Source organism: Vipera ursinii (assembly GCF_947247035.1).
Source record: "Vipera ursinii genome assembly, chromosome: 3".
Lineage (NCBI taxonomy): Eukaryota > Metazoa > Chordata > Lepidosauria > Squamata > Viperidae > Vipera > Vipera ursinii.
This window is the reverse complement of record NC_139516.1, coordinates 116,340,456-116,366,457: the sequence shown is the minus strand read 5'-3', so window position 1 is coordinate 116,366,457 and position 26,002 is coordinate 116,340,456. Positions and strand designations below refer to the sequence as shown.

General features: G+C 41.8%; 1 protein-coding gene across 1 annotated transcript; it reads right to left on the bottom strand.

Moving 5' to 3' along the window:
* Positions 1 to 544: 544 nt before the first annotated feature.
* Positions 545 to 20,697, bottom strand: UHMK1 (U2AF homology motif kinase 1). The gene is made up of 8 exons (XM_083357520.1): positions 20,127 to 20,697; positions 17,350 to 17,642; positions 15,495 to 15,686; positions 14,400 to 14,494; positions 7,511 to 7,587; positions 6,352 to 6,450; positions 1,881 to 1,969; positions 545 to 810 (listed from the first exon to the last, which is right to left on the bottom strand). Exons 1-8 carry the CDS (start codon positions 20,380 to 20,382, stop codon positions 664 to 666), a joined length of 1,248 nt encoding a protein of 415 aa, XP_083213646.1. The 5' UTR covers positions 20,383 to 20,697; the 3' UTR covers positions 545 to 663.
* Between the last annotated feature and the right edge of the window lie 5,305 nt (positions 20,698 to 26,002).

Here is a 26,002-nt window from a genome sequence, read left to right as displayed (position 1 = left end):
TAGGATTCTATTACAATGCCTCAATTAACTGAAATGGGCCTTAACATAGGAATCTTGCCTTTTTCCCATTGAAAGGCTTGTACACATGAGAAGATGCAGCTGGGGCTATGTAGGAAAGCAAGATAGTCAATGGTTATAGCTCACCTATGGCTTCCAAGCAGATCTGAATTAAGTCTACCCCTCCCCTACTGCGAGAACCTCAGAAGACCTCCACTATCTTCTCATGAAAACACTATTGTTAATGCCAAGGATTCTGCAGAGGATGTAATATGCTCAGGTTTAAGTACATAAAGGCATAGATTTATAACCTTAAGGGCAGGAAAAGTGCTGCTTTGTCACGCAGGGTTTGTAGCATGTTGGGATTCCAGTGATACTATATCAACACAATACAAATCAATGCTTCGAGGCTCTGAGTTCACAGTTACAATTATCAACTGAAACTTAGTTTTCTGTCACACTGAACTCTTCTTTGCTTTTTAATTTTAGCGCATTCTCTGGCATTTTAATTGCCACAGAAAAAATAAAAAGAAGAAACAAAAGCAAGTTCACGTGTAGTAAAATATTTTTTGTGTGCAAAGAAAGGAAATGAGGATCCAGATGGATTCTATCTCTGGAAAACAGCCTGGCAAAGTGACACAGTTTTTTATACATACATCTTCTGGACTAAAACACAGTATGGTAAAGGTACCCACGCCGATAGGCACTCAGTGGATAAAATGTAGCCACAACAAACTTGCCGTTGAATCTCTTCCCAGTCAGTGCTCTTTGGGCAGCTTTGGAATCACCAGCGTGGGCATACTCAACAAAAACCTGGAAAGTAGCAAGTTCACACGTTTATAAACTGAACTCTGGCAACAAACCAGAGTGAGCTAAGAGCAAGAAAAATAGGAAAGGTATACTGGAAACACAATAAAAGATGTGGCGCCAAACTTTCTCTTTTTAAAAAAATCTCACTCCTTTTCCTTCTGGAACAGATTAGCCGTTTTAGTCTTCAACAGCAACTTTACCAACACAAGGCTAAAGGAACCATAGTCCTTTTTTTTTAGTAACATGGCATATAAAGGATGGACGATTGCAAGTCATATTTCTTAGATGCCATGTTGATGTTCCTGATGTCTCTTTAAGATACCTTCTGTGGCTAAATTGTGTTCAGTTAACACATATTATCAAATATATTAAATAGGGCAAGATTCTACTACAAATTCATGCTGCTTTAACCTATTTATTACATTGTAATTGGTAATTTTAAAAAAAACAGAATTCATGCCTCCAGTTATGGGAGTACAATTAATAGGTATAGGAATACAGAAATAATAGATACAGAAATTTTCCTTTGTCATATCTCCATGTTCTATGAACAAATTATCCCTTTTATATCTCATAAAACCCCCTTTTTCTCATCTTTGTATAATTAAAATCTATTCTTTACTTGGTAGAAAAAGAATGTAGGTAGCAGCGGAGAGCAACTTTCTAAAGAGTGAACTTGTAATATTCTGGAAATCTGGAATTCCTGTATAAAATAAAATAGTGTTTGCTGGGATGTTCTAAACCCTGAGATTTAAAATCAATCTACTGTATTCTCAAGAATGAACATGCCAAGGTTAACAAACATTGCTGCAGATTTTGAAGCCATCCTCCTTAAAAACCTACTGAAGCAAACAATTACAGTTATTTACATTTTTGTTCTTTTTTTCTGGTTTTCCCCTATTATGAAAAAATACTGACAAAAGAGAGGTAAACTGTGTGCTGATAAATAAATGATCACAGCATCACTTGGATACCTGACTACTACTACTACTACTACTACTACTACTACTAATAATAATAATAATAATAATAATAATAAAATATATAACTTTATCCACTATCCAGGTACTCACATGTCCTTTTCCTGGACTTTCCTTTGGAACAAATAAGGAAACTATTTGTCCATATTTGGAACATTCTTCCCTTATGTCATCCACTACATCTGGAAAAAAAACAACCCAACCAAAATTGAAACTCACAAGAGTCTGGGTATTTTAACTAGACACTATACTAAATACTCTATACAATATTGTTGCAGATCACCACAGGAAGGGCAAAACTAAATTAATACATTAAACGATTATATTTTATATAGTAATATACATAGCATTTCACTTGACATATGAATCAATACTAAGCTTTGTGAACATTTCTTCTACTCTTAACCAGGATATAGTAAAACTGATGCTGAGAGGCTTTCCTTGGCATTTGTCACTTTCCTTGTGTCCTGTTACATTCATATTCTCAGAATGGAAAAGAAGGATTTATAGAAGTGAAGGAAAGTTGGTGTCTCTTTTGAATACCTTTTTTGATTCAAGTCTCTCTCAGTAAATAACGTGTCATGGTTCCAATAGATCAGGGGTGTCAAACTGCCGGCCCGTGGGCCGGATACGTCATATGGAAGCCGCACCCACCCCATTGCCGGCAACGGCAAAATCATCCCGATACGTTGTACAACGTCACGTGACATCACAAGTTTAACATGTCTGCAATAGATGAAACCAGTAAAAGCAGAACTCCAAGGCTAGAGGTTTCCTTAAAGAACATGTTTATTGGCGAACATGTTTATTGGCTACAGAGTATAGGCTTAGTTAAAAGTGAAACTAAGTCTGGAATTCCCTCCAAAGTGTTACAATGTTACAAAGTGGAACTTCCCACCCCAGCACTATGTAATCAACTACGTTCCCCAACAGAATACTTTGGCGGGCTTTCTAACGGAAGGCTCAGCCTGCCAAATTTCCAGGCAGCGATGACCTTGGTTCCCATGGGACAAGATATTGTTTAGGCTAACATTAAAATCACCTATCCCCCCACCCAGTTATGTGGCAACCGAAAACGAAACAAAATGGCTTCAGCCAGGATCGTTGCAGTGTTGACATTATGGACATCTATGGAAGGGCTTGCATGCTGTATTCATATTTTGCTTAGAATGCAAAAATGTATCAATTATGGCAAGACCCAAACTTGGAGAACTGCACATACAAGTCCCTGCAGAGTCAGAAATTCTACAAATGTTTTCTAAGATTCCTCTGCCTCTGTCAAAATGACTAAAAGTAGCACTGCACAAGCTCCACCCCTTTTATACAAGTGTGCAACCTGGGTATGGTGCTACTCTCATTATTCTGCTCACTCTGTCATGGCACACCACTTTCCTAAAAAGGCCTGACACACTGAAAAGTTCTAATCAAAAGCAACTTTAATACTCAGATTTTATAAACCTGGAATATAGATAAAAAGTCATTCCTCCCCCTCCTAGCAACCACCTATATCTCGGAGGCCATAGGATGTTTCAGTTTTTCTTTTTCCATCTAAACACTGACAATTAATGTGATTTGATGTCAAATAACTGTTTCTCAAGAAGCCTCTGAAACTGATGGCACCTTCACACAAGACCTCTGCATCCCTTTAAAATCAGCTATAGACCTGTACAACATTGGCTGGTTCTGAAAAGTAAAGGTGGGTAAAGGAAGTAAAGATCAATCCTTGTTTAGGCTGATAATTCGGATACATACTTGCAAGCTTTTTATCAGCCTAAATGTTGGAGGTGCGGTGATGAAGACGCAACATATTTTCACATATGGTGGACTTGTAAAAAGGTTAAGGCCTTTTGGATAAAAGTCTGGTGGAATATGCAGAAGATTTTTAAACAGAGGATAAAGTTTTGTCCGCAACTTTTTTTGTTGGGAATAATTACAGATGCTACAGTTGTGGACACTAAGTTGATGTTGAATTTAATTACGGCAGCGAGACTTTTGATAGGTCAGTACTGGAAGAAAGAGGAACTGCCGACCATAGAAGAGTGGACTTTAAAGGTTTCCGACCTGGCTGAGATGGCGAAGATTTCGGCCTATTTGAAAGATCACTCGCAAGAACGCTATATTATGGAATGGAGAAAATGGATTGAGTTTATCCAGAACAAGTATAGGGTTAAGAAGTTTCATGTAGCATTTGAATAAGTCTTCTTTCTTTTCTTCTTTTTCTATTTTAGTTTTCTATATATATTTAATATTACTAAGGTTTGTTTTATCCTATATAAGCTAGAGAGTGATGGATTTTAGAGTTTATGGTTGTTAGTATATGGTTGTTTATGATTGTTTTTTTTATATATACCTTGTATTTAGCTCTGGGAAGTCGGGGGGGGAGGGGGGAGGGGGGAGAGGTAGGGGGGGAGGGAGAGGGGAGGGAGAAGGGAGGGGAGGGGGGATTTTTAAAGAAAAAATTGTATGTTAAAACTTTTCAATAAAAAAAAAAGATCCTTGTTGACCATGATCACTGTTGTCTTGGCAACAACATGGAGATTTACAGCCTTCTTTTAGAATGTTTTTAATATCACAGTTTAGCCTTTAGATATTTCCTGATCATCTCCCATCCAAACACTAACCTAGTCTGACCCAGTTTAACTTTTTACAGTGCTTTTTTTTTTCCTTAGCACTGATGTGCGTTGAGTCAAGTCATGTTTATTTTGCTTGCTATGGTTTTGCTGAATATATAAGTAGCCTGCTTTCCTACTGGCTGGAATTTTTGACATTCATGGGACTTAAGGCAATTAAGTACACATTTACAGGGCAAGTCAGTTCATTACTCTTGAATTTGTAGCTAACTGTGTTCCTTAAAATAATCTCATTCTATCTACAGAGACTCCTGAACTTGGAAGTGGCCCAAAGAGTCAATTTTTTGTGATAGCATTTGTGCGTATCTTTTTTTGTCACTCAATTCATGGCTGTTTGCTTTTAAAATGCTAATTCCAAAACATATAGCTAGTTTATTAAAAGCCTGTGCACATGTCTCCTTGTTATAGTTCTAACTCTCCAAGTAACCAGCTTCACTGTATTTCCCTCCCACTAACTCTTCCTTGCAACTGCTCATAAAGGCATTCATAAATTACTTTATATCAGTTTGGAAAACAGTGAGATGTAAAATGATGAAGGCCTTGGTTTTGGGCCCCATACAGTATACAATAATTATCAAGGATCTGGATAAAATATTTAAAAGGATAATTTCCAAACTTGCAGGCGATACAAAACTTTACAAGAAAAAAGAAAATTCAAGTTGAATAATGATATAGCTACTAAAAAGGCAAATTCTATTTCGGATATAAAACAACAGCATAGAATCCAAATCATGGGAAATGATTGTGTCCCACTTTATTTCTGCTTTGACAAGGCACCACTTGAGTTTGAGGCAGATTAATTTTAAATGGACGTTGGGAATCAACAATGGATCCTGCACTCAAGCTATCTTGAATTCATCTAGCCTGTAATTATATAATTATATTGCATGGACACGGTCCTAGTGTTTCAGGCAGAAACTTTTGGAGGTGCTATCACACTTGGAAATGCCAGGGGTTAGCAGAGATGGCATTTGACTGCTTTGATAAAAGAAAAAAAAAGCATAAGTACTTTTGTTTCTATTTGGAAACTGCTTGTGGACTTTATGCTTGAGGTGGAAAAAAAGAAATGTTGATTATGGGCTTCACTGATTAGATAGACCTGTTGTTATAGAAATGGCTAGTTTATACTATTATGTAAAAGTAAAAAGTTGAGGTTTGATGTTACTTCTTATTCTACTGCACTAAAGGGAGTCAGAAGTCAATGCCTTTTCCCCATTTTTCTCTAGAGCAAACATCTCAAACACAAGGCCCGGGGGCCAGATCCGGCCCACGAAATGGTTTCATGTGGCCCACGAACCATCCTGGAAACAGTGAGGGAACGGCCCCCACTGCCTTGGCCCTGGCCCAGAGACCCTCCTTCTGCCAGAGACCCTCAGATCTGTCCCACTCCTGCCCAGGCCCCCATAGGCACCCTTGATGCGAACGATATAGAGCTGGCCATGCCCACCCAGTAGGCCATACTCACTCTAGCCATGCCCACCCAGTAGGCCACGCCCACCCTGGCCATACCCACCCGGCCCCTTGAGGGACACCCCTGCTCTAGAGTTTTCCCCTTCCTCTTTTCCTCCTCTACTTTTCCTATTATTTGCTTTTGTATTTTATATTATAAATTAATAAAGAAAAAAAAATGCCACACTAAAGCCACCTTTGTTTCAAAATAACACACAAAATAAGAAGTGCTCTCTGGATCTAACAAATTTTTCAATACTGCTAGGTAACATCTGCCCAATCCAGCCACTCTAAGGCTTTCTCTAATGCCTTTCCCCTTTGGTCTGAGATATTTTCTTTCAGAAAATCCCTATTCGGAGATAGGAAAACCTTGGGATTTTTTTTTCTTATTGCTAAAGCTACTTGTTATTTTCTGTTCCCACTTTAGAATATTCTATGGTCTACTTTTAAATAAGGAACTGTTTGAAAAAGAATACCATACAAACCTTCAAATTCTTCTTCGTTTTGAAGAGAAGCATCACTCAAAATATTTAGCAATCTTAGCACTGGAGTGGGAAGCATCACCAAATCTTCAATATGAGGAGCTGTTTAAATAGCACGTAAGTGACAAGATAATCATTAAAACTAATTAGCAAGCACTGCTAGAAGTTTCGGCCTTAATCCTGAGAGTATTCTGTTATCATTGGTTTTTTTAGTCAAATATTTTCATTGTAACTTTCATGGTGAAAATAGGCAAATCAGGTACTAAGGCTAAAAAAGGGCATAAGAAAGCATCAGGTTTTGAGGACCATTTGTTCCCAACAAGCATTGTTTTACTTTTTTCAACTATGGCTTCTCAATGGGCATACAACCAATATATATTATCTCCTAAGCACCCGATATACATTTTGATTGCTTGAACTATAATAACATGCCATAGTCAGAGAACTGAATTGTAATGGAGGGAAAAGCAGGCAGATTCTGAAAATTTCTAGATATGATTATAGTATAAATACTTCCAGTAAACCAAAAAAAAATGGTCATATTTTTTATAGTGCCATGCATACACAGCGAGTCAAATTTGAAAACTGGATATCACTTTAATACTGAATTTACTAGAAATGCATGGAAAAAATAAATGGCATAAAATAAATACAAAGAAGTGTTAATTGTTCATAGTTAGCCAAGTTACTGTAATTAAAAGTGTGTTAGATTAGTGTGTTAGCAATAGAAATAGTACTTAGACTTCTCTATCGCCCCATAACTTGGGGTGTGTGTGAAAGCCCTAATAAGCAGGCATATACATAGAATGAAGGCTACTGCTAAGCTTGTAAGCCGCCCTGAGTCTTCGGAGAAGGGCGGGATATAAATGGAATTAAAAATTAAAAAAAAAAACTCTTTACAGTACTCTTTCGGTGATTTACAATGTAGAAGACTGATTTGCATTGTTCCCAACAATATGGGTCCTCATTTTACCAACCACAGAAGGATGGAAGGCTGAGTCAACCCTGAGCCCTGTCAAGATTGAATTCCAGGCTGTGGGCAGAGTTAACCTGCACTAATGCACTTTAACCATATAACCAGGTTCATATAATAAATAATCAAGGATAAATCACCAGTCATTCCTAGTGGGTTTAAAAAGATGGCAAAATGGTTATGACTTACCAAAAGGAATGCTGAAGAAAGGACTACACAAGGCCTCTGCAGCAGTAACTCTTTTTTCTTGGTCATTATGAAGCATGCTGAACAGCAAAAATGTTTTTACTTTCCAGTAAAATTTACAAGAAAACTTCAATATGTTAAACATAGAAAAAATCCCAAGCCAGATTTTTTTCTTTGTCGCCAGTTTCTTTAATGGAAGATGATAAAAAGTAAATTTCTATCAATCTATTTTTACTGTCAGATATTCTCTAGAAATTGAGGGTTTTCCTGGTTTGATTGAATTGTACTACCTTGCATGGAAATTCACAAATGGAATAAAATTCTCTTTTGCAGAAGAGCTTTTCTGTGAGATGAACACTGTGCTGGATAGCCTGATGTCAACAGAGGTATATGTAAATTGTTTCTATGCCTGTAAGGGAGGGGTCCCCAACCTGTGGGCCATGGCCCACTGGGCAGTATGAAAGAATGGCCAGTGCACGCACACATGCGTGCGCACTCACTCCCCCACACTCACGCTACCACCACCCATCCCACTGGCGCTAGAGCCACCCTCCAAGCGTCCCACTGGTGCTAGCGCCACCCCGAGCATCCCGCTGACAGTAGCGCCGCCCCGTCCCCAAGCATCCCACTGGCACTAGTGCTGCCTTGAGCATCCCGCTGGCGCTAGCCTCACCCTGTCCCCAAGTGTCCCACCAGCACTAGTGCCGCCCTGAGCATCCTGCTGGTGCTAGTATCACCCCACCCCGAGCGTCCCACCGGCACTAGTGCCACCCACAGCATCCCACCAGCACTAGGGCCGCCCCATTTGCAGCATTGGTGCCCGGCAGCCCTGTTTTCATGTGCACATGCGCTCACGTATGGCCATTTGCATGTGTGCATGTGCTTGCACACAGCCATTTGCATGTGGCCGTGCACTCACACGAGGCCCATTTGTGTGGGTGCGCACGGGGCTCATTTTTGCGCATGCACACACGCAGCCAATTTGCATGCACGCCGTAGTGGTTCCTGTCTCTCTTCCCGGACTGCCAAATCAAAAAGTTTGGAGACCTTTGCTGTAAGGTATTTGTCCATCCTCAATATTTTCTGGTGGATCTCTTGGACCTTATGGAGGACAAGAGATTAATTAAAGCACAACACGTCGTTCCAGAATAGTTAGAAGATGATAATGTTCCCAGGGTCTGCATATTGGGACCCCATGTTTTCTGCTAATGAAGCATGGCTCACTAGGGAAGAAGGAGGAGGAAGTCCATCCCAGAAAGGGGAGGGGAAAGGAAATACATCATATAGTAGGAGGGTCTGACTGCCCACATTGTGATTTCTCCACCCAGCCACGTGGTGGCAGCACAATGGGAGCAAGCTCATCTGATTGTTATTATCTGTCTTATTCTTCCTGTCTCTCCAGGGAGTCTTCCCATAGAGGAAGTAGGTTTTAATAGCTCTGTCTGTAGATGGGGGGAGGGGTAGGAGTTAGTCCAGCTGAGTAAGGTTCTATGGTTGCTGCCAGGTCTACAGTATCCTTTTAAAGATATGATTATCAGAATTATACTTCAAGCATAGTTAAGCTTAGGTTTGTATAAGGATATCTTAAAATTGGCAAATATATTTTCAGTTCCTTTCGTAGTGACTCTTAATATTGCATATACCTATTCTACCAATGTCATACGTTGGGTCAACATGTTGACTCATAGTTGTAAGCCCAAGATTTTTCTCCAGCCAGGAATCACCGGCTTAGATACCATTTTGCTGACAGCTTTTCCTTTCATGAACTATTCTGGTGTCCTGAACTCCATTCTGGTGGATATGATTTAATGATTTAATGTCATTTTGCATTGTGGTTTTGCATTGGCTAAAATCACTGCCAATCCTCCTGGTTGATGTTATCTGCAAATTTGAACAGTGTCTCTTCCGCTCCATCTTCCTAGTAAATTTATTTTTTTCATTATTATTTTTTATTTTATCATGAGAATAAAAAACAGTAAACCCAACAAAATGAAACAAAGCAAAAGCAGACATTCAACCCTAACAACAACAAAAAAGAAAAAAAGTGTAAAAAAAAAGGAATGGGGGACCCTAGGGCAGAGGTCTCCAACTTTTCTCGGTTGGCAGACTGGAGGGAAAGGGAGGAAGAAGCATTTTACGCACACACATGTGCGCACACGCACAAACACACACACACACACAAAGGCCACGAGCATGTGCAACACAAACAGGGAGGTACTAGCGCCCGTGTGACATTTGCTAGCATCGACCCATTTTTGCCACACGGTGCCCTTTCGCCATGCAGCATCCCATTTTCACCATACAGCGCACCATGTGCGTAGCGGTGGCAGCACTAGCACGAATGGGGGTGAGTGCGCGTACACACATGCGTGCACTGGGCAGCCTGTTCCGTGGCCCGGTGACCAGCAGACCACAGCCTGGTAGTGGGCTACAGACCACAGGTTGGGGACCGCAGCCCTAGGGGATCTCACTTGACAATTCCCTCCAAGGTAATTCAAGACATTTTTAGCACCTTTTAGATGTATTTAACTACCTTGCCACGAGGTTTTACAGAGATTAAGGTTCGGGTAGTCCTCGAGCTATGATTGTAATGGAGTTTGCATAAATGGGACAAACATTAAATGAACTGCCTCAACTAATCACCAGCCATCCCTGCTCTCCCGGTGCATTTGTGAAACAAACATGTGGGTCATTAAGTGGAACATCAGGTGCTTTAGGCATGGGGGAGATCCTGGGAGGCCTAGTGCAGGCACAAGCCCACCTGCCTCAAGCCTCCCAAGGCCTCTCCCAACTCAATATACCCCATGCTCCACTTCCCATACCTTGGACGGCTGACAGGTGTACCTGCTGCAGAGCTGATTGTCTTGCCAGTGAGAAATAATGAGAAAGGAAAATGCTGGGTGTGCCTGCTTTTCCTAGTTCTGTCGCTGCCCTTCCTCCTACCATGGGTCCCTGCCTTTCTGGGACAAAAAAGGAGTTTTCTGCCCCAATCAGCTGGCTGTAGGGGCAAACCTTCTCCCGGTTCTTGCTAGGATTTGGGAAAGCTGCAAAGACGGCAACTGCACAAGGAGCTTCCCAAAACCTTTCCTCTGTTTTAACCCCCTCCCTCCGGCAGAAAGACACTTTTTTTTCAATAAAGAAAGCAAAAAAGCTGTGAGGGACAGAGTTTTTCATCTTCCCCCTCCCTCCTCCACATTAGGTGCTAAAACTAAACTCTCTACCTCTTACCTCCAATCTCTATCCCTTTTAAAAAACCTCATTCACTAAATTAGGTACTGCATGCCTGGAAAGAGGATAATAAAATCTGAAAGTTTACTTATCTTGACTCCAGGCTGAAGAATAGAAGCAAGCAAGCAAAGAAAATCTTTCTGCAGCTTTTTGCCTTGAGGAGCTGGAAAAAAAATCAATTCGGTTCAAAACGTTTAGCTGGCTAGAGCACATCACATGCAGCAAATGGGAGAGAGGCTGGGTCCTTGGAAAGTTTCTGCTCTTTGCCTGACTGTCTTTAGGACCCAGCTAGAATTCGCCTTTACAGGACAGCTTCTATTCTGTTTGCTGTGTTGTGTCTAGCCGACTAGACTTTTTGAGCTGAATTTTTTTTTTCTTCAGCTCCTCGAGGCAAAAAGCTGCAGAAAGATTTTCTTTGCTTGCTTGCTTCCTTTTCTCTATTCTTCAACCTGGAGTCAAGTTAAGTAACTTATAGATTTTATCCTCCTCTTTCCAGGCACGCAGTAAATTTTTTTGCAAATTAAGTTATTAAAAGTGATAAGAGATTGGAGAACAGAGGCAGGGACTTTAGTTCTACCACCTAATTGGCGGTGGCGGGGGGGGGATCAAACTGTCTGTCCCTCCCAGCTTTTTTCATTTTATTTATTGAAGAAATGTGGCTGGGGTTTAACACAAAGGAAAGGTTTTACAAAGGTGATGCTGAAGTTGCCAACTTAGCATGCAAGGTCTAGTTTCCCAAAGCCTACCAAGAGCCAAAAAAAAAAAAGTTTGCAGTCTCTCAAATGTCCAGCTGATCAGGGCAGAAAACTCCAAAGGCAGCTGCCATTACCACAAGGGATTGTTGTAGCACTGAAAATGAAAGCTGTTTCCAGGAGGCATGGGGAGCAGACTCAAATGCTGTGGGGTCCCATTGGTTTGGGATGGGGAAAAAAGAGGCAGGGGATAGATTGTTGGGGGCAATTAAGCTGACTTTGTAATAATGCCGCTTGGGGTGTGTGTGTGTGAAAGCCCTAATAAGCAGGCATATACATAGAATGAAGGCTACTGCTAAGCTTGTAAGCCGCCCTGAGTCTTCGGAGAAGGGCGGGATATAAATGGAATTAAAATAAAATATAAATAAATAAATATAGCAGCATCCCTATGTAAGGGCTAATGACCGTGGGAGTGCTGCAGCTGCTGTAATTTTGAAACAAGGTCATATGTAACTTTGGGGTATCTGTCGTAACTTTGAATCTTCGTTAAGTGACCCATCGTATCTTGAGGAGCTACCTGTATAACTACATCAATAACATTCCTTAAGCCTACCAAATTAGTCAAGATAAAAAAAAATTACCCTGGCGTATCTTACTCCTCACAAACCCAGGTAGGCCCATGGTACCACTAGCGTTCCTTCTCTGATGTGCTGCCTGATACTTAAATACCCCACCAAGTACAAAAGTACTAAATTAATTGTGCTATAGTTTCCAAGGTCCACTTTCATTCCTTTTCTGAATATTGTGATTATGTTTGCTTCTCTCTTTTTAATCTTGCAGAACCTCACCAGGTAGGTCTTGTTTATGTGTGCTAATTTGTTTTATTAGCACAGTTAACAAATCTTACATTGATGTACAAAGATGACAGGGGGATATCACACTGCCACACATTGAGAGTTTTCCATTCCCCTTTTCTAAGTTGTGCCACTCCCATTAGTATTCCATTACAGGCATTCCTCAACTGATGACCGTAATTGAACCTGAAATTATGATTAAGCTGTGATGGCCATTAAGCCGGTCATCATAATTTGTTACGTATTTTTGCAGCTGTCATTAAGCAAATGCAGCAGTTGTAAAGCAAACACCGTGGTCATTAAGCCAACCCATTTTAGTCAATGGGAGGAGCATTTTTGTTGGAAACTGGAAGAAAATGCTAGTTTCCAGCAAAAAACATTGTAGATCACGATTGTGGGATGTTGGAAACAGCTGTAAAATGGATATTGCCAAACACCCAAAATGCAATCATTTGAGCATGGGAGGGGGGAAATATGGATGTCACAACTTTGAATCCAGGTCATAAATACCCTTTTTTTTGGGGGGGGGGTGTCTGTGGTAACAGTTATTAAGTGAAGACTATCCATAATGCCCAGCACTGTAAAACTGGAAATTACAGCAAAATGTCCTGAGTTGTATTATTCTCAAGTGCCAAAATTACCATTATTAAATTGTATCTTTTCCCTTGTAGTTAAATTATATCCCCAAAACATCCATTGATGAAGAGCTCTGATTATATTTTCCATGGAAAACTGCAAAACAAAGTGATTACAGTATAGATTTCTGGAAGGACACTTGTATACCAGATTATAAAGGATGTCTTAACAAAATTTGTCATGTATTAATCTTCGAACTGGGTCTTCATTGTCAAGAAAGGAAATTCTTAACAATTGATTCCATATGGTCATGCATATATAGTCCTTATAAAGCAAACAAAATAAGCAACCTCAAGTAGAAACTTGTGAATATTTTACTGCTCTATTAAAATCCTTCGGGAGGCAACTTTATGTTATTAAAAATGTATTCTAAAACTTTTCAATAAAAAAGAAAAGAAATGAATGGTAGGTCCACTTATGGAAGCTACCAGATAACACATAATATAGCCACAACAGAAAGCCACCATCCCCAGTGACTTTCTCTTTAGTCCTGGTCTTATAAAAGCTTGATTCCAATGAGTTCAGAGCCCAGATACTATCTGTTAGAGATACAAGATACAAGCCCGGGGCTTGACAGATTACTTGATGTTGAATAAGTTTTGCTTATTCACTGTACCTTTTTCTTGCGAGACCACCTGCTGCCATTATCAACCTCCCATCGCCCGGTTCACTCCCACAGAGTCGGCCTCCTCAGGGTGCCGTCAGCTAAGCAATGCCGGCTGGCAACCCCCAGGGGGAGAGCCTTCTCTGTGGGCACACCGACCCTCTGGAACAAACTGCCCATGGAGCTGCGGATGGCCCCTGACCTTCAGTCCTTCTGCCGTGGCCTGAAGACATGGATGTTTCAACAATTGGGCCTGGACTGACTGTAGTTTTAAATTTGGTTTTATTGGGTCTATTGTTATGTATTTACTTGTTTAATTCTTTTTTAAATTTTGTATTGTATGTTTTTAACTTTTATTGTTGTGAGCCGCCCTGAGTCCTTAGGGAGAAGGGTGGCATATAAATTTAATAAATTCAATTCAATTCAACTGGATGGCTTAACAGTTCTCTCAGGTCTCAGAACTGCTGTCTCTTATGTCACCAGTTTTATTTCTAACACTAGATATATCTTCAATTGCAACTTTTAACTACTAGGGCATTATCTTTTTTTAAACTAAGTCATCTGAAGATTTACAGAAGGCAAAGCTAAACTGCTACCTGAATGAAAACATAGGACATGTAATTTCTAAACTGGTGGACTTATACATGTGGAATTCCGCTATGAACTTGGCAATGTCACCAATTTAAACTGTCCTGTATCTACAGCAACAATAACTAGCAGGCAACGATCCAAGTTGTTATTCAGATTCACAATTCTACATTCTTGGCAAAACCAATAATGGGGACAAGCTGTATTTCTGGAACTGATCTTGAACTAAGGACACAACCTTTTGTAAAAGGGACCATTTTATGCTCTTCTTTCAAATAGGGACAGCATACCTTTTGAGGAGGTCTCTGAGGTGATAGACCGGGATGGCAGAATTTATCACACTTTTGTTGGCAAAAATGTGATCAATAAAGGCAGAATTATTTGCCTAGAAGGAATCAGAAAAGAAAAAAAAGAGAATAAAACAACAATCAACCCAAAAAGGGATTATTAATTGGAATGCAACATAGTTGGTTGCTATCCTACTCCCCCAGCCCTCAAAATTTGGATATTTAAAAATCCCCATTGTAATAAATGATAACCAAGCACACTGAATATTTTTTCCATTCCTATAATTATCTCATTCTATAGCTGCTCAGTCTTCATTCTCTTCAGCAAATACACTATTCTTTTCCAGGGATGAAACCACACAGTCAAGTCACATAGCACAGTAATAGTTTTACTTTTCTGCTCAATCTGCAACACAGAACAATTAGGTTGTTGTTTGGTTGGGGGAAAAGTCTTTTTTTCTGCAGTAAGTGCATTCCCCTCTCACTAACATCTGGTACTATTTAGTGCAGATAGCAAGTGCTAGCTGATCTACCTTGTGTTATTTGATGGCCGCCTGATATTTCCAAAGTCCTATGTCTGGTTTACCACATAATATTGTTATATTCTTCCAAAGGAAATCAATTACCAGGCCAATTAACAGTTGCTCTCAAGAAAAGGGCACATAATTGTGTAAGAGGTGTAGGATCCAAAGCTTTATAGCAGATAAGCAAACTTGCTATGGGCAGAAGCATACTTCTTATATTGTTGTTATTTACTATTACTACTATTTTACCTAACAAAGGGAACTACAGGCAGGTGGTCAAGCTCTGACATTACTAGGAGGAATAACTGGGATCCTCTAACCATTTTCCCCATCTTTTTCAGATTTTCAGCAAAGTTTTATATGTATGCTCTATCTCTGCCTCTTTGGCTTCCCTCAAGAAAACCAAAAATGTTAACATTTCATTTGCCCAATAAGGCAGACTGAAGCCAAATAAGACACTTATTTATATCTTTTATAAAATTTGAAAGTTCCTGAAAGTCAACTGCTACAAAAACAGAGATGTTTGGTGGACTGAATTTTTAAAAAACGAACTGAAAAGAAACTCAGAACTTACCCTCCACTCCTGAGATTGGACAATGTGTTTCAATTTCATTCCTGAGAACATCTCCAGTAATATTATTCCAAGACTCCAAAGATCAACAGCAGAAGTACATTCAGTTCCGCCATGGAGTCCAGCCTTGGATAGACAGTTCTGTAGCTCAGCCTCAGGCGCTCGGTATCCATCAGTTTGGATGTATTTCACATCCTAACAAAGATCAAGAATATTTGAGAACTATAAATTCACCAACCAAGATGACACAGAAATAAATGGCTGTATTTTGTGATGCAAATGGTTTCTCAAAGAAAACTTTTAGAGTCTTCCAAATCAAATCCTAGCCATTGCACAGAGTGTCTACTCTATGCTGTCATTCCACTATATTTTTATTATGTGTATAATTATTATATTATTCTAAGCAACAAAGAACATTATAATATTCCAAGGGAACAAAGAATGGATATTCTGATCATACCTGGATAATCATCATGGCATGGAATTTCAATTTAGGGAAATCAAGTGGATTTTCTATTAACATATGATCGATAAAAAATGAATATAAAAATTTGGTAAAGAAACAAAAACTAAGTCTCTCAGCCCCAAAGCTACAGGTTAGTATGCTGGCGGATGGAAAACTGGTTTATCAGAACCAACAATCTATTTTCTTGAAGCACAGGAAGTCCTCAACTTACAACCATTTGTTTAGTGACCATTTGAAGTTAAATGGCACTAAAAAGTGATTTATATTGTTTTTCACACTTACAATCATTGCAGGAGCCCCATGGTCATGAGATCAAAATTTGGCTGTTTGCCAACTGGCATTTATTTATGACAGTTGCAGTGTCCCAGGGTCATGTAATCAACTTTTGCGACCTTCTGACAAGAAAAGTCAATGGGGGAAGCCACATTCACTTAACAACTGTATTACTAAATTAACAACTGCAGTGATTAACAATTATGTCAAAAAAGATTGTAAAATGGGCCAAAAAAACTTAAAACTCATTGCTCAGCAATGGAAAGTTTGGGCCCAGTTGTGATCATAAGTCGAGGACTATGTATAAGAGATGGACTGCAAACAGATATCTTAGGGTATTGCTACCTGCTTTAGTTCTTTACACTCAGACCTCATATCCTAGAATTTGATAATTATCAAAATGAAAGTAAGAACCAGCATGTACAATTTTTATGATGTTACCTAGTTTGGGTAATGAAATGTCAGCAAGAAAACAACCAAGCTTAGAGAGCCAAGGACCCCTCGTTTTTAATTTCAGCCAAACAGTTTTAATACATGGCTAGAGCAGTGACTAGTGAATCAGCAAATCAGGTTTATTTTTCCATTAAATGACCAGATGTCTAAAGACCTTAGGTCTTCATTTTTAAAAAAAACAAACGAATTATCAATAGCACAAAATGTAGATATTGACTGAGGATAATCAAGAATAATTTCAGAATATTTTGGTCCTTAAAAGCTAGCATAAACCTTAGTGTCCACATAACTAGAACAGATGAATGCTGCATCTTGACTTTTTTCGTAAAGGATTGAGAATACATTTTAGTAAGTATGCATGAGCACCCACCCCCCACACCACACAAAAGGTTTATGGAGTTTTTCCTCCAAACAACTTCAGTGTTATATACAAGAGCTGTAAGAAAGTGTCTTTCATTGCAGAAAGAGATTATACGTTCCACAAGCAAGAATCTTTTAACTTTTTGAAAAATTGGAAAAACACTGGTTTTTGGAGAAACTCTGGCAAACATAAAGATATTACCCTGCAGTTAAATTTAAATGTAAGGGATCTCGTAAAGCACTTAGCTTCACTTTTTTACAGTTAATCCTATTTCTTTTATGATTTTCTTGGGTCAACTAACTAACCTGATTCCCCTCCTTGAAGCTAAGACCAAAATCTATGAGCTTGAAGCATTCTTCCTCTGCACTCCATAGAATGTTGCGTGGCTTCAGGTCTGCGTGGACATAACCTTTATGGTGGAGGTATATCAAGGCTTCCAGGACATCACGTGCACAGTGCTGAGTGATCCACATAGAACAGCCACGCTGACTAGAATGCACAAGCAACTCTGACACACTGATATCCAGCAACTCTAATAAAAGGCAATACGATGGACCTTTGGCAGAAGAACAGTTGGTGAACACACTGTACAAGGTTACTGCAAACAAGAAATAAAAAATATTGGTAGAAGTTATAGAATGAAGAAACATAGCAATTTTAGTTGATTGTCTCAGTGTTGGAGCAATGTCTCTGCTTAGGAATTCTCCATCTAATTTTGACCTGAAATCCATCCTACTTCCCCAACACTGACTTTAAAAATTATGTGTAGTAAAATGAAAATAAGGACAGAACAATCCTTATATTGCTTACTCTGAATGTGACAACCTACATTACCTTCAGAGTTGAACTACTGTCTACCCTTGATTTTCACTATCCCTGTTATAATTCTGTATGACCTCTAAGACATTTGTAGATGACCTCAACAATATTGAGCTGCAAGTCTCACAATCTGTAAACAGCACACGATACATTAAAGTATTACATGCCATGAATTGAGCAGCACTCCATAGTATAAATATTACTCCTACTAATAAATGCTAAATAAGAAAACTGGCTAGTTCTGTATTTGGAGACAGTTCAATAGCATTGGGAAATAGTTCTGTTAAATGACAAAGGGTATTCTTCTTTAGATTTCATAATAGATGATTGACTAGTTCTTGATGGAAAATATGCCCAGGACAGCAGTATACTTAAGACCAAAAACAGATTGGAGGCAGTTTTAAGATTCAGGGACAGTGCTATTCTCAATGTTGCACAATTAGGCTGCAACATACAGCAATATGTGCTCTTAGTTTCATGTATCTTTTTTGCAACAACAGTCTCATTCTGTCATTTGCAACAACAGTCTCATTCTGTCATCAATGGATAGGTATGTGATCATCAGAGTTACCACTTTGTATGTGCTCTTACAAATGAGATTACAAACATATCAAGGGACAGAGATAAGCCTTCTACCATATGACAGTCACCATTTCAATATTCCTGACATCTACATACTAAAATTCTTGTGTCTGTTTGTAACATTCAATTGGATAGTACAGGGCAACAGTTACGCTAAATCAAATGCCCTAACAAGTTACAAAACGCCCAGACCTATGTTCTCTATGAACACTGCAAACATTTAGACATGCCGGGCTACGGTGTCCACAAATAGTTACAACACATTAGATAATCCTGGCTTAGAGTCTGAAGAGATGAGGAATAGCTAAGCTGGTCTAGGAAGCGTGAAACCAGACAGATGGAAAGATCTTAGCTACAAATAAAAACAAAATTATATTCAGAACAAATATGGGACTAAAAAGTTCCATTTAACTTATGAGTAGATTTTAGTGGGATATTGTTATTGGTACTTTGTTTGTAGTTATGTTAAAGGGGAGTTAAAGCACATTATGAATTTGGTTAATTGTATATTATGCATAATTTTTATTTAGAATATGATTATTGTAACTATAATCCTGTATTTAGGTCTGGGAAGTGGGGGGCGGGAAGTGGGCGGGTTTGGGGTGGGAGGGATTTGGGGATATATTGTAAAATTTTGTTTTTGCAAAACTCTTTAATAATTAAAAAAAACAAAAACAAAACAAAAAAACCTGTACACATACTTTACCTTGCCAACCATATTACTATAAGCAAAATGTCATTAAAGGCAGGGCAATTGTTTCACAAAAGCCTCACGTGAAAGCACCCTAAATATGGATCTCAAGGACTTTTCGTCCCCGCTTAAGGACCGAGATGCAATTTACCCTTCGCTTGTGACTCAGCGGGATCAAATTACGGGGGGGGGGGGGGAGAAACCCCACTTACACTCTGCACAGAGCCTTGGTGGAGCAGTGGGCTAATGCCTCCTTAAGTAACACCAGCTGCCTGCAATTAGTGCAGGTTCGCATCCCACCAGGCTCAAGGTTGACTCAGCCTTCCATCCTTCTGAGGTAGGTAAAATGAGGACCCAGATTGTTGCTGGGTCCTCATTAAGCTGACTTTGTAATAATGCCGCTTGGGGTGTGTGTGTGAAAAGCCCTAATAAGCAGGCATATACATAGAATGAAGGCTACTGCTAAGCTTGTAAGCCGCCCTGAGTCTTCGGAGAAAGGCGGGATATAAATGGAATTAAAATAAAAAATAAAAATAATAATAAAATAATGCCTCCTTAAGTAACACCAGCTGCCTGCAATTAGTGCAGGTTCGAGTCCCACCAGGCTCAAGGTTGACTCAGCCTTCCATCCTTCCGAGGTAGGTAAAATGAGGACCCAGATTGTTGGGGGGCAATTAAGCTGACTTTGTAATAATGCCGCTTGGGTGTGTGTGTGTGTGTGTGAAAGCCCTAACAAGCAGGCATATACATAGAATGAAGGCTACTGCTAAGCTTGTAAGCCGCCCTGAGTCTTCCGGAGAAGGGCGGGATATAAATGGAATTAAAATTAAAATTAATAAATAAATATGTCCCGGAGCCCTTCTCCCCCTTTCCACGCACTACTGCAAGCCCGCATAGCCGTGAAGATCCTGCCCCGCAGCCGCTTCCCAGTCTGACCTCCTCCTGCCCTCCCACCCGCCACCCCCGGTACCCCCCACCCCCGCTTCTCACCGATGTTACGGTGGCCTCGCAGCTCCTCCAGCGCGGCGCGCTCGTTGCTGAAGCCGTGGTCGACGTCGCCCCCAAGGGCCAGCAGCCCGGACCTCGGCGGGAGAAACTCCTTGAGGGCGGTGAGTGGGACCCCGGGCTCGCCGAGACAGCGCGCCTGGAAGACAGCGGCCGAAGCCCCGCGACCCAGAAGGGCTTCCACCTGCCACAGCCGACCCAGCGCCTCTACCACCGACGACCCCGCCGCCGCCGCCGCCATCCCGCGGAGACCGAGAGGGCCGGGAAAATGGCAGTCACATCGCGCTGCGCTCCACACCTCGGCGGCCGGGAGGCAGGAGCCGGGAAAGGAGGGCCACTCGCCCCCTCCCTCCCCTGCCTTCACAGCCAGCTCCGTGACGCCTTGACAGCGCGCCCGCCTTTGCCTCCTCCTCTTGGACCTGCCTCCCGCCGGGAAGCAGCTGAGTTGGCGCAAGCGCAACCAGGAGCCTGGAAAAAAGGCCCGGGAGGAGGAAATCGCGGCGCTTTTGTGGAAAGGCTCTGCGAAGTAGCGGTAGATGAGTAGAAGCAGGGCTTTTTTTTTTTTGTCATAGAACGCTCAGAACGGAGTTCCGGCACCTTTTTTGGGATGGAACCTTTGTAGGGTAGGCAAGGCGGGTTGTATGGCATGTGTGAGTTCCGGCACCTTTTTCGCACTGCGTAGAACAGGGGTAGGCAACCTCGGCTCTTTTATGACTCGTGGACTTCAACTCCCAGAATTCCTGAGCCAGCTGTGCTGGCTCAGGAATTCTGGGAGTTGAAGTCCACGAGTCATAAAAGAGCCGAGGTTGCCTACCCCTGGCGTAGAAGGTAGTATTTGTAATTTTGGATTAAACCGCGGAGTCCTTTGGTGCTTTCTCCAGGGCACGTAGAAGTTCCCCAGTTGGGTAACGAAACAGCTGCAAGCGTGCAACCGAATTTGGAGCACACCCGAGGACTCCCCTCCGTAACATTACTTGCAGGCTGCAAGGTATCGGCTAAAAGCCCAGCCGAGTCGAGGTGGAGACAAACGTATGCACGAGCGGCCTACTTTGGAAAGTTTGGGTGAATATGCGTAGTTTTACACGAGGAGCAACGGAGAAGGCACAAACATGCTCTGGATTTTTGATATTTACTTTGCGGTGTCCGTGGACTTTGTCTCTTATCTCCTCACCAGCCGACGAGACAGCCTTAATATTTTTTTTTTAGCTGGCTTAATAAAATGCTGCTTTTCCTTTAAGCAGGCAGCATTCAGTAACAACCGCAAAACGTGTGACTGCTACTATAGTGTGCCAGCCATTTACATGACATCCAGCAGAACACAGTTAAGGAGGCATAGGATATAAACTGGGAGACCTTAGGTACAAAGTCAGCTAAGTTTGACCTTGGGCCAGTCACTCTCATGCAAATCACTTACAAAACCTTGCCAGGAATTTCCTAAGTACTCTAGTCCAGCGTTTTCCAACCTTAGTTAGGAACTTGAAGATGCGTGGTCTGGGAGTTGAAGTCCACGCATCTTCAAGTTCCTAAGGTTGGGAAACTCTGCTCTAGTCACTTCCAGTAAAAAAATAAAAAAATAAAAATAAATACACAAGAACACACAAAACATGGAGGCAGAAGCAAAGTCAGGTGACCACCAAAGGGCGAGATGAGAAGGCTGCTTACAGGCTCATCTGGGAATGCTCCCTTCCATTCTAGGCTACTATTTAGATTTCTACCAAGAGCTGCTGGGTGCTGCAGAAGTCTATTGGTGGGCTATTAGACTTGCAATTATAGAAGACTGCTCAGCCGTCAGTATCCTTTAAGGTGTTAATTCCATGGCCCCTCCTAATGCATGAGTAAAATAGTGAAAATTAAGTTTTCCCCGCTTTCCAAAGAGCGCAGAGAAATCTGGAAGTCACCCTTGGTTGTTTCGTGAAGAGAGGAAAGGGAGGAATGAACAACCCCAGGCTTGCAACTCGCTTTCCTTTGCTCATTTAAAACATTAGCTTGGTTCCAACAGAATGGGCAAGGGACAGAAAGAAGCCAAAAGGGCCTTAGGGAGAGCCAGTTCTACTGTAACTGGGTTTATTATGCGTTTAACCAGAAACAACCCTACATATTTTGGTCCTAGTTTCTTTGATGGTTGCAAGAACTGCAGGAATCTAGTGATAGGTATACTTGATCCCCAACTGTGAATGGTTTAGGTTTCTTTGGGAGCTTCAAGCTGCCCACCAATCTATCCTTGGCTTCCACTTTTTCAACCACGTCAATCCTAGGACAAGGGGCCATTCCAGGTGCCACTATGAAGGTTAGAGTCTTGGAATGGCTCCCTAAGGTTAAGCCCAGGGGTTCGGTGTTGAAGCTGGCCGGGAAGCTCTCTGTGACAGACCCATTGAGTTGACAAAATGTGATGGGGTTTTTTAACCTCCTTAATTGGACCCCCAGTATCCTTACCAAGGTTGGGCTGATCAGGCACCCGGTGCAGCCTGAGTGCATTAGGGCATTTAGGGCCACCCTTTCTTCCTTGCCCAAGATGAACAGTCTTGTGGGCAACATGATTGGTGCGGTCAGCCCACTTACCAAGGGGTCATCATCGTAGTCGCTCTCAGGCATCCCCAGCTCATCATCCTGTGGGGTTGGAGTTCCCCCTCCTGATTTTGGGGCTGCATAGAATGCCACAACCTCTATGCTTTTCAGGGCTGATTCTGTCGTGCATCGAGCAGGTCTCATTGGTTTCCCTCCAGACAGCCAGTCTTCCTTCTTGACAGGGGTTTTTGTGCGGCACTCTAGAGTGCGATGGCCCTCTTTACCACATTTAAAGCAGGCTGTTGAGTGCAGTTGAGCAACCATGGATTTGGCTGCCTCTTCTTTCTCTTCTGTGGGAGACCTCTTCCAAGTTTTCCCTGACCAGTATGGGTTGTGGTTCTGGTTGATCTCTGCTTCTTCAGCCAGGATGCACCAGTTGTGTAGGCAGACCAGGGTTCTGTAGGCAATGCAGGCATTGTACAGGTCATCATTGAGTCCGTCCTGGAAACCAGGATGTCCTCAGGCCAGTTGAGGCAGCACGCCAGGTCCCAGAACTCCTCTGTGTATTCGGCTATGGGGCGGCGCCCTTGCCTGGCTGTTTTTATGCGGTCTCGCGCCTTTTGATTGGCCAGGTGGTCTTCAAAGTGCCGCCTCAAGGCCAACATGAAGCAATTGAACCTCCTTAGCTCTGGAGCATTGGAGTTGTGCAGGGCCACCATCCAACAGGCTGCGGCATCTTCCAGAGCCAGGGTGACGATCCTGACTGTAGCTTCCTCACTGAGGAGGGTCCTCCTGTACACATGCATGTAGGTGAGAATGTGAGCGAGGAAGAATCCCAGTTGCTGGGGATCCCTGTTGAATTTCACCCTGAGGGGGACCAGCTTCAGTTCGGGTTCAGGTTCAGGTGGCGGGGCTCTTCCCCTGGCTGCTTGGGGAGCGTTTACTCCTTAGAGGTCCAGCCCATTGAGGGGCAGCTGTGTCTCAGTAGAACCAACCACTCCTGCTGCACTTTTGGCAGTCACTGACTCGCTCTTGCCTCCCATAGCTTCTTCAAGCTGCTCCTCACCTCTCCCCCTCCATCGCTCAGACTTTAAGGTCCCGAAATGCTTCCACCGTGAAGTGCATTGCCTGCTTCAGGATCTGGTCAGCAGTGTCCTGTTCCCCCTCGGTCTCTTTTTTAGATATAGATTCTGAATCGTAGCTTATTATAAATCACAACAATGCTAAGGTGCAATAAATGCTTTTATTGTGCAATCTGAATAATTAGACAAAACCTGCATATATTCCTTTACTAACTTAGATTATATAACTGAAAAGTTTAAATCATTATTTTAAAAAGTACGACTTTAGTTGCTACTTCTATTGCAGGTGCTCCTTCATTAAAACAGTGAATTTGTCTTTAAGTTTCTATGTATCAACATACAAATCCTGCAGGATCAGACTAAAGGCCTATGTCAGGGATAGGCAACCTCGGCTCTTTTATGACTCATGGACTTCAACTCCCAGAATTCCTGATTCAGGAATTCTGGGAGTTGAAGTCCATGAGTCATAAAAGAGCCGAGGTTGCCTACCCCTGGCCTATGTCATCCAGTATCTCTTCACATAATCAGCAGCCAGAGAAATGTCTCTAGAAAGTTGTGAAGAAGGGCATGAGTGCAATAGCACCACTGTTCCCTTTCTTCCCCACTGAGAGGCACAGCAAACCACGGGAGGCAATAGAGTCACAATAATTACTGGGCATATTCTAAAAAAGTAAGTACATTATACATTTTCTACAGAAGCACCCAATATCTTGTTAAAATGGGGTTCGATTTCAGGATTAGTGAATGTGCATACTTCAGTAGATGGTCTTCTTAAGAAATTTATCAAGAGTCCGTACTTTATGATGAGTCATTTCTTCAGCGACTACTCAAAGTTACAACACTGCTGGGGGAAAAAAATGGACTTATGACCCATGTCCAAAGTTACAATCATTGCAAATACTCGTGTAGTCACATGATCAAAAGTTGGGAGCTCAGCTAGCTGTCTGCATATAAATGCAACAAGGATACATCAATTCCCCCATCTGCCTATTTCCCCTCTCCCTTTGGCTGCCCTGATCCCTGCCTTGTGGGGTGGCAAGCAGCCTCTGGGTGCAGTACAGTGCGAAACCTCAGCTGTCCCGGCGAGTCAAAGCAGCCGGGAAGCCAAACTTTTCTTGACCTAGTTGCCTTCTCTTTCTGCACTGATCTTTCATCTTTTGCATTCAGCCACCGTAGTTGAAGCAGAAATGCCTTATTGCCTTTGCTGTTTTCTTTTCAGATATGCTATCCCACGTATTCTAGCTTCTGTGGAGAACATTTCCTACACATGGCTCCTTACGTATTTGGAAAGCTAAACTGCCTTTGGGAAGCTCCTGAGGCTTGCCAAAGCATTGGGAATGTGGAGTGCTATTTGAAGAATGGCAGGTGTCTATATTCTCGTATTACTTTGAAAGACCTCAGAAGCTTTTTGAAGGCTGAGGGAGCCATATGTAGGAAGCATTTGCTACAGAAGCTGAGCTATCCCCCGGCACTTTCACAATGGGCAAAACCATTTCCGATCTTCCACATTGGGTAGTTATTCTTATTTGTGGTACGCTGTTGAGCCAGCCTGGGGAACTTTGTGTAGCGAATTGTTCGCTTTGCTCCAGGAGCTTTTTGCAAAAGAGTATTTTGACACACCATGGCTCAGGGGCTGCTTTTAGGGTTTGTCTTTCTTTTTTGGTGAAGCCAAGGTGGGCAGGCCTTGTCAGCAACAGAGCAAGAAAAGAGTGAAGGTCAGCTGAGGCAGGAGAGCAGTAGAGTGACGGCTCTGGCTTCCCAGGGCATGGCAAGCAGTCCCAGAGCCATGTAGGTCTGGGGCTGCTTGTCGCCCCACAAAGCAGGTGCAGGGCAGCCAACGGGCAGAGATAGGTGAGTGAGGGGAATCGAAGAAGCCAAGTTCAGAATGGCTCAGATTCCAGTGGGTAATCATTTAACAACCCACTATTTTCAGCTAATGATAGCAACGGGGAGGGCTAGGGTTCCTGTCATTAGTTGATACGGTCCTATTATGTCTCACTTTATGACCACATTGCTTAGCAATGGAAATTCCAATCCCAATTGTGGTAATAAGGACCACCTGTAAATTGCAGCCTTGGCTTGCTTATCTTAGCTATATATTTTACATATGGAAGTCTTCTGGTTCAACCCCCTGCTCAAGCAGGAGACCCTATACCATTCTGGACAAATGGCTGTCCAATCTCTTCTTAAAAGCCTCCAGTGATGGAGCATCCACAAGTTCTGGAGGCAAGACTTTCCAATGATTAATTGTTCTGACAGGGGATGTCTCTTTAG

What these genes read in the sequence shown, in the direction of transcription:
- UHMK1 (XM_083357520.1), bottom strand. Translation starts at nt 20,382, where the DNA reads ATGGCGGCGGCGGCGGCGGGGTCGTCGGTGGTAGAGGCGCTGGGTCGG. An exon ending in TCCAATCTCAGGAGTGGAGG is followed by an intron (nt 14,495 to 15,494) that starts GTAAGTTCTGAG and finishes GATTCCTTCTAG; the next exon opens with GCAAATAATTCTGCCTTTAT. An exon ending in AAACGAAGAAGAATTTGAAG is followed by an intron (nt 1,970 to 6,351) that starts GTTTGTATGGTA and finishes TTTTTTTTCCAG; the next exon opens with ATGTAGTGGATGACATAAGG.